The sequence below is a fragment of the Chelonoidis abingdonii genome, chromosome 8 (genome assembly GCF_003597395.2).
Source record: "Chelonoidis abingdonii isolate Lonesome George chromosome 8, CheloAbing_2.0, whole genome shotgun sequence".
NCBI classification, from domain to species: Eukaryota; Metazoa; Chordata; order Testudines; family Testudinidae; genus Chelonoidis; species Chelonoidis abingdonii.
The window spans coordinates 77,195,577-77,205,052 of NC_133776.1; the positions used below are offsets into that span (position 1 = coordinate 77,195,577).

Here is a 9,476-nt window from a genome sequence, read left to right on the forward strand (position 1 = left end):
AGAATGCCCCAGTCAGTCTTGAATGATCCACTTGTCACAACTCAGAGGGAAGGATACAGCAGAAGGTGGCTGTGTGTTCTTAGGGAAGGTGGAGAAGGGAGGAGGAGATTCAGTCCACCAGTCGTTTTGCTGTCTCACTGACTGCCTGCTGTTATATAGACTTGAATTCAAAGTGATACTTTTAATATTTAAAGCCTTGAATGTACTGGGTCTTATCTTGTCAGTCTTCTGACACACTCTGTACCATCCTGCCCTTTTAGATTAAAAGGAACAGGGCTTTTGGTCGCAGGGTTAGTAGGAATAGAATGGGTATATTTTTGTTTCTGTTGCCCAGTATCTGCAGAGAATGCCCTGCCTTCTGATCTCTGAAAGGCTGTCATTTTAGCTTCTTATAATAAGACATTAAGACTTTATTTCTTAAGGCATTTAGCACAGTGTAGTGATTTTGCTTTTAAATATTTTCTCCATGATTTTGCTAGGTTTTAACTGGAGTTTTAAGTATTCTCAATGCTATGTGTAGTATCTATCCATGTATGATACCAATGATGAATATGCACCATGCACATTTTTTTTACTGCTCTAATTTCTATTTAATACGGAATACCAATATTTTCAATTTCCTTAGAGTAAAATGTTACAAAACCATTACATAACCTCTCTGATGTTTTGGCCAATGACTTATAGACACACTAATAACCAAGAATTAAACAGAAAAACTTAGAACAGGGAGAATTAAAAGATATTGACGTTCCTCAGACCACCCCACTCATTTTTATTCATCCTGGAAGGATAACTCACTTACCTGCACATCAAAAATTCTCTGGGGAAAACATTTCAAGACTTCTTTTCCTAAGGATCTGTGGGCTGAGGTCCTGAATTTCCAGATTATAGTCTCAAAATTTTATTAATCTAGACTGTTTTATATTTTCTCCTCCTCAGGCTGTTCCCCCTATCATCTAGCTATTTCAAACTGGATGGGATGCCTTACAGCATTGTCTGAAATGCCGATTCGCAAAGGCCTCAATTTAAACTGCCACTGCATTTGGGAATGTCCTTTCATACTGGTATTCTGGAAGGAAAGACCATGAAATCTGAAGCAGAAAACCAGATATGGTTTGGACCTGGCATTGTATGTACACCTCTGCATCGATATAATGCTGTCCTTGGGAGCCAAAAATTCTTACTGTGTTATAGGAGAAACCATGTTATATCGAACTTGATTTGATCTGCCAGAGTGCGCAGCCCCCACCCCACCCCGCGGAGCGCTGCTTTACCACATTATATCCGAATTCATGTTATATCGGGTCGCATTATATTGGGATAGAGGTGTATTAAGGATGAAGTTCATACATGTGCAGAAAGCCAGCACAAGGCCTGGTTTGAGGGCTTAAGTGGTGCATAGTCTTGGTGCAGGCCCTTTGTCCAAGATTGAATTTCACTTTAAATCCCACCTTCTTGTCACATATAAAGTTCACAATCCTTTTTCCTTGATGGGTGAAAATTTAGTCCTCAGCAGTCTTGCCCAAAGTCCCTACCACTTTCTATTATGATGTTGGGCTTGACCTTCAGACTCCTGCATCCCCTTTTCACTTTCTACTATTCAATCTCTTAGTTCTGTCAACAGGAAGGTGGAGGGATTTCCACTGGAGGATAAACCTAGTCCTCAAATCATAATAAATATTGCTTTGCTTTAATGATCTTACCTGATTCTGATTCTCAGACAATTGTCAAAAACTGTTGGAGGTGTGTTGTAGGAAATAATCCTGCACTGGTACAGGTCAATTTAGGTGGCATATTGAGTGTTTTCCATCTTCATTACTATGATTTATAATTCTGTGACAGTATTCTATAACCCAAGGCAGGTAGTCCCAGTTGATCCAACACTTCCTGTATATATATATAGGACAACAATCTGTAGTCTTCAGCTTCTCCCATTCAGTAAACCAATTCTTAAAAAAGAGAGAGCATTTGTGCTGTGGTTCAATTCACTGATAATCAGAAACTCTAGTTTAATTGTTCTAAGAGGATGAAGGATTTAGCAATGATTACTCATCAGAGTCTTGTATTTATAGTGACCAACACTTGCTGTGATTTCACTATAATAATCTTTTTTTAAAAACTTAGTTATGATTGGCAAGAAAACAAAGGGATCCTTAGCAACACTTAATGTATTAGTTGTTGCAAAGGGATTATTGCCAAAAATCATTAGATGCAGTTTTAAACCACCTAGAGGAGTCAGAGAGAAATTTTGGACAGTTCTGGCTCAACTCAATGATGAGTCAGAAATTGAAATGGGGAAATAGTGGGACTTCGTTATCCCAAAGGTTCCTTGGGAGCTATACAATAAATTGTTTTTGTTTCACTTTTGAAATTGGTGAGCCTGCAAGGGCAATGATGAGATACTTATTTTAGTTTCTTCTTGAAAATCCAGCACTACCTCTAAGGAAGTTTGTGCTTGTGGGCGCTCTCTTCTTTTCTAAATCTGTTTGTCTACAGGATGAATGGAAAACATGGGGTGAACCCCACATTTTTCTACATAATATGTGCACCAACGTTATCCACTCAAGTTTCAGATTGTGTTTCTTGAAGTAGAGTTCTTGAAATATGGGATTTAGGGGGGAACGGCTAAGTATCATCCAGCTCAGTGCATGCAAGGCTGCTTTTGTGGTAGATCATAATATTTAGCAGAGTACCTCCAACATGTTTTAAGATTTCAAATATTGCATTTGGTAAATGTGGAAGACTCACTGTTTCTGACATGTTGCTACAAGCAGGTAGTGATCTAATGAAAAGCAAAAAGACTGAAAAGGGGTTTGCCAGATCCCTGTGTGATGTGCTTGTTAACAAGCACAATCACGTCATCAGCATCCCTGCTCTTCACCCCTCCCTCCCATCCATCCTCTCTCTTTTATGAGCCAGCTTGAAATCAGGGAATTACATGCTAAGGAAAACCCTTCAGATAAACATATAATTATTCTGAACAGGATCAATGCAGCACAGTTAATCAGTTTACCAACTGAATTAATTTTTGTTTTTTTCATGCTGCATCTCCTGTGGAGAATGGAGAAATTCAAGATTTAAGGGGGAAAATTGGTTGCATTTGTGAAATGATATTTATATCTGAGCATTCACTATGAAAGGAACCTCTACTGCAGGCTGTTTTGGCAGAAAAACATTACTTTCAATCAGCAGGACTTAGAATAGCTGACTCCATGTGAAGTTATTGCTAAAGGTACACTTAAGAAATAGCTGATTTCCTATTTTAATTTCCAGCTGTTTAATAACATCTCATTCTCCTCAGAGCCCCAACTATTTGTGTTTTTGTTTTATGAAAACAGTGAATTGTTGTGTAGAAGCTTAAATTTATTTGCACAATATGCCAATTAGATACAAAAATGTTTTAAAGAAACTAATGCAAACTACTTAGTTCAAGAAGCGCAGTAAGCCTAACAGTTGTTATTTTAAAATCTAGGTAATAACCCTTTTGTATTTTATTTAAAAAATTAAAATTAAGCAGCCTGAATTTTATAGTTATAAGTGCAATAGAGATTCAGAAGAACAGCTTGCAGACACCAAAACTGTTTTCTGTACAGGGCTAGTGTCAGTCTTTCTTTGTGCTATTTACATACATATGAAAATGGGTGACTTTTCAGTTTAGAAGTGCACTTTTGATAAAACGTGGACTTAACTGCAAAGCTTCATTGGATTGTACAGTAAATAGAGGTGCTGATTGTTAATAGGTTAAAATGCATTAGAAGCCTCCAGATAGTAGCATTACAGGAGTAAACATTAAGGTACACTTTGCCACTGAGTACTCATTTTAATATGCTCAGTTTTCACATAGCTAAAAAGAAGAAAAATACATGAGAATAATTATGAAAATATGTTGTTTTACATATTTTACATTCTACAATGCTTGTGAAAATATTTTCCCCAACACTGTGACTAAGGAATTTAAGTAAAATGAGGTAAAGATCACCCTCTTATATTGTTTTCAGTCCACAGAGATATTATTATTCCAATGAAAGTATTTGCTTGTGGTAAGAATAGGATACACATCAGGATAAATAAAGCATCAATGATTTGTGTGAGAAAAAAGAAAGTGAAATACATTTGAAATATGGAAATAACTGAATCAAGAGTAATAGAAAAAACTCACTACAAATACCAAAAAATTTTTCAAAATCACACATAGCAATCCTTCTTTGAAAACACCTCTTTTTTTTTTTTAAAGCCACTACTTCTATAATATTTGTTAATCCTCTCAATATTTGTGTGTATCCTAAAGGCAAATTCAATAATACAAAGCTATCCAGAGTCCTCATTGCCAGATCTAGAAGAAGCTTCGAAAATCAGTTTCTCAAGTCTTTCACAGCCTTCCCTGGGCGTCCACAATGTTCACAGTCTTCCCTGGGCGTCCACAATGTGAAATCCAGACAGTCTATTATTGAATCTGTTCCTAAGAATCCATGTATAAATACAAGATGCCACCTTACTATAATGCTGTTCCTGAGAGGCCATTTAATTTATACATTGTGGCAAGTAATGCCTCTTAAAGGGAAGGAACAGAGGATTGTCCTTGGGTTGGAATTCAGGGTATGGCTACCTCTTACGACAGTATGACATAGAGTGAGATGCACTGTGGGTCTTCAAGTGTCTTAAAATATTAACATCAATTTTGTGGCTTTCTTCCATGACCTCTTACATTACTCTGATGTTGCTGATACTCAGCACAAATTAGTTTGCAAAATTTATTAGCTGATTTTTTTTAAAAAAAAGTTTCAGTAGCTGCAATAAAAGTTATAAAAGACACAAGTTAAAAAATACCTCTTACTGTGGTCACCTTACTGTGAAATGTGTTGTGACTAACAACCTTTAATATTTAACATTGTATTCAGTGTTGCTGTAGCCATGCCGGTCCCAGGATATTAGCGAGATAAGGTGGGTTAGGTAATATTTTCTATTGGACCAACTTCTGTTAGTGAGAGAGACAAGCTTTGGAGGTTACACAGACCCCAGACCTGAAGAAGAGCTCTGTGCAAGCTCAAACACTTGAATTTCTCACCCACCTTGTCTCTTTAATATTTAATTAAGAATGTATTTTAAAGGGCAAATGGGGTACATTTTTACAGAGTCTGATTACTGAACACAATGTTAAAATGCTACAGTTGTAATGTGTTGCTTTCTGTAGGCAAGGTTAAATTCTACCTTCAGAACACAGTGATTTTACTGCAAATGTCACAGAGAGGTGGTGTTATAATAGGAGCAGTTATGATGTGGTTTCATGGAACTGGGAGCCAGGCTGCATTATCCTTTTGTCCAGGAGATGTACAATATCAGTTTGGGGTACTAGTAATAGTTAAATTCCACATCTAGGTCCTTCTTACAAATTCTAACGTCTGATTCTTTTTAAATAAATATATTTAAGCAAGAGGTGCAGAATATGTCACAATATAAGTAGCTAAGCTGTCTTGTCAGGCTTTGTCACGTGACCATTTTTGGAGGTAAATCCTTCAGTGTGGGCGATTCATACAGATTAGTTACATATCACGTGAATGCCACTAGCAGTCTGCAGCTTCATCCTAACTAATGTATTAAAATCTATTTAACAGAATAACTATAGCTAGTGAAACTGCTACACAGCGTACAAAAGAAGCTACAATGCAATAGTGACAATGATGAACTCAATTGTAGTAAAGTTAGGGATTTCCAGCTGATTTTGAACTAATTCTTATCATATTCCATTGTCAACTATGATATTGTATTTGTTAGAACCCTTTTCTTTGACTACATGAGGTGTTCAATAATATCTGAAGCACATATTTGCACAGGGCAAATATTAAGGTAAAATATGGTAGTGTAATTTGTTAATGATACACACGTAGCTTGCATAGTCTTCATGCACACAGTACTCATATTACTAAAGAAAATCCCTCAATTCTATACATATTTCAGTCATAGGTGCACTATACTTTATTTATATTTGAATGCACAAAACCAGCCAAATGTTACATGAGGATATCCCAGTGTTTCTTGTGTGATATGTGACATGCAGGCTATGTATAAAAATACTGTCAGACATAGCAGTTTTTAAAATATATAAAATGTGCCCCATTAAATAGGCAATTTAATATTGGGAGACTACATGGTGAACATCTGAATGGCACATTCAAAAAAAAATCTCCTGTTTGTATGCACTAAAACTATTTGCTCATTGTGCAAAAGTTGCTGATGCTACTATCATAGTCTGTTACCCAAAATGTAGTCAGATTATATCAAAAGGATGAAGAGGTAACAGGGAATATTCTGAAATGCAGCAACAAGTATTATTTAAATATTACTAGTTGCATTACATTACAGTCTAACTCATAATTTTAGATACCATAACATTCTCTGTGACTTTTTAACCTTTTAAACACTGGCAAAGATCTATATAATCAGATTCTTCGTTTCACCAGCACCAGCGTATGATTTCAATTAATGTAATTGGGCATGGCTATCAATCAAATATCGGGTGATTTCAAGATCCATCCTTGCTGACTGGTTTATGATAATTAGCCTCTCAACTAGCCTGAGCTGAAGACACCTGAGAAAGAAACGACATGCATTTCCATAGATGCCATCTCCCTGGTTGTAGAGAGTAGGGTGTTTACAATTGTAAGATAAGTGACGATCACTTAGCTCAGTTTCAGTTAAGTGTGAAGATATATTTCAGCATCATTAAATCAAAGCCAATCACAGATTCATTATGAATGTGAAGGCTTTAAAGAAAACTACAGTCATCCAGTTTAACCCTATAATGTTTTTAAAATCCCATTACAGAAAACCTTAACCATAAAAATTGCAGCTATTTCCCGTACATAATGGGAGAGCATTTTATAGCAGAAATTAGTTGGTCTGTGACACCAGCACCTCATTAGAAACTATATAACTATGGTAATGTGTGTGCTATGTAAATACACTTTTTCCTATTCAGGAGAAATTTAAAACACTTATCATGAACAATTCTTTACTTTTCCATCCAAATCAATCTGTTCGCAATACAGCAGAGCACCACAAAAGAAAACATTTCACATATTATTTCTGTGTTTATTAAACTAAAAATGTGCAGGGAAATCATAATCCCTGTCAAGTTATCTTGCTGGGGAAACTCTTCTAAGCTGTGCACAGACAAGCAGCCCTTCTCATTTCCTCTTGCACTCTCCATATATGGCAAAGACTGCACTGTCCACAGTACTAGTGATTGTCAGAGAAGCATATGAATTATACAAAACATAGAGATACTAACAAGAGAAGCTGGGAAGCCTGCACAAATCAAGATATAATAAAAGAATCAGAATTCCACAGTTCGGTCACTGGTACCTTGCCTTTTCTGTGTATCACCCTAAAAACTACACACGAGTGCTGCATACATGCACAACCACTGCATGAAGTCACCTGATATGAGCAAAACAAAGCTAATCAGGGAAAATTTAAAGACAACTAAACATAATATCATTACAGTGCAATGCATAATGGAGTCTTAAGGCACAGACACTATAGTTATGCCTGCATTTATCTACAAATGCATTAGATCAGTACTCAGTTCTCAGCAGAGATTCCAACAGCATGTTTTGCTGCTCATACCAGGTTTGTGTTCAGTCGGAGCTCTAAGAACTGTTGTATCAAACAGCATATGGATTTTTAGAACTAAACTAACTCTTGACAAAATAAAAAATACAGAAGCAGAAATGTAAATTTCAGAGTCAAAGCATAGATAATACGTGGTAATAAATGATCATACCTTTCATCCAATCTACTACTTGCTTGGGTGTCCACTTGCTAATAGGTTCCATAACGAGAGCCATCATCAGATCACTTTATTATTCACTCCAAAATCAGAAAAAGACTGGGGAAAATCTATCAGAGCATGGCTGAGATGAGAAAGCTGTAGGATTTTACAATGCAGTTCAAAGACGAGATGATGCTTTGTCCCTCCAGGTTTCTCCTGCACTGATTCAGTAATGTATAAAATTACACTGCTTGATCAGCTCTAGCACCTCCCCCACTGCACACAGCCTGCAATACAGTGGAGCACACTGAATCAGGAAATGGTGCAGTATGTATATACTTACTTACAAAAGCCTATACCCAATGATCTACTTATTAGACTGATATAAAATTATAGTGCTCTAAGAGCAATTGAGGCTCACATTATTCCAGACTCACAGCTTTATGGAGCTTGATTCCAATCAGCTCTGAGATCTTCATAAGGGAAAATATCACTACTGTAACTTGATAAGATTGTCTTGGCTTTATTGTAAATATGCTGACTGTTGTTCAAATTAAAGAGAAGATAGAAATATCATAATATCACGGCATCTGGCAAAATACTGAGCATCTCCATCTTTACAATACAAAATGTTGCTGGAATCTTGTAGTATATAATCATGTAATTCAGAATGTCAAACACAGTAGATGGAGTCTTACCAAGGTAAAACTCACTATCTAAAGAAACATCTTTTTTCTGGCCACATTCAGGACCAGTACCCTTCCCCTCTGAGTCTCTCCTTTCTCTAGTGAAGGAATGTCAGCCTACCATGTTGGAGTCCATTTTTTTTAACCATAATCGATTAATTCTAATAAAAACAGCCAAGAGGTAGCACTGGAACTATCAGTTAATTCATTTACCTTTTACTGGAGAGAGGAATAATGGTAAAGATTTGGGACCTTTTAAAAATGATAAAGATAAGAAGTCTCAGTCATGGACTAACCTCAGGTGTGCCAAATGGTGCTTCTCAGGCCGTTTGTATCTCGTATAGCAAATATCCCACATCCATGTGGTTGTATAGGTGCATGCTCTGTCTGATACTCTGAGATATACAGAGGTACTGCCACACTGTCTTGGGTGGGACTAGCTTAGGCTCCAGGAAGAGTCAAAGAAAGGGACACCTCACTTCTGAGTTCTTCTCTAAGCTCCAGCCCTCTTCTCAGAGATCTTTCATTTTTGACTCCCTTTGCCACATTCAATAACCTATGAAGGCACATTCATTAATTCCACACAGCTGGCCTAATGCTGCCTGCCAGAAAATCTCTATAGGTTAGGCAACTGCGGTCCTGTCTTTAGCTAGAAAGACAGAGGTAAGACCTTCCCTGCTGGGCTGTGGGGAGGGCGTATGCCCTCCCTCATGGCCTGCCATCAGGTTAAGTCAAACAGGCCCATTAGGCAAAAGATTCCATCTCATCAGCATTTTCTTTATTTCTCTTTATAAAGAAAGAATTAAAATAGGAACAAATGCACAATACTAGGACAGTTTTAGTCCCTTTACATTATTTTCTCCTCACATGGAATAAGGAACTTTGGCCTGGTCTACACTACACGTTTAAATCGATTTAAAGAGCGTTAAATCGATTTAACGCTGTACCCGTCCACACTACAATGCCCTTTATATCGATATAAAGGGCTCTTTAAATCGATTTCTGTACTCCACCCCGAC

General features: G+C 37.0%; 1 protein-coding gene across 1 annotated transcript in view; it reads right to left on the bottom strand.

Annotated features, from left to right (window-relative positions):
• LOC116816345 (connector enhancer of kinase suppressor of ras 2-like) overlaps positions 1 to 7,964 on the bottom strand; it is a 518,029-nt gene extending 510,065 nt beyond the window's left edge. Inside the window, exon 1 of the mRNA XM_075068744.1 lies at positions 7,784 to 7,964. Coding sequence (XP_074924845.1) covers positions 7,784 to 7,850 — 67 coding nt within the window. The 5' untranslated portion in view covers positions 7,851 to 7,964. The remainder of the gene's footprint in view (positions 1 to 7,783) is intronic.
• Between the last annotated feature and the right edge of the window lie 1,512 nt (positions 7,965 to 9,476).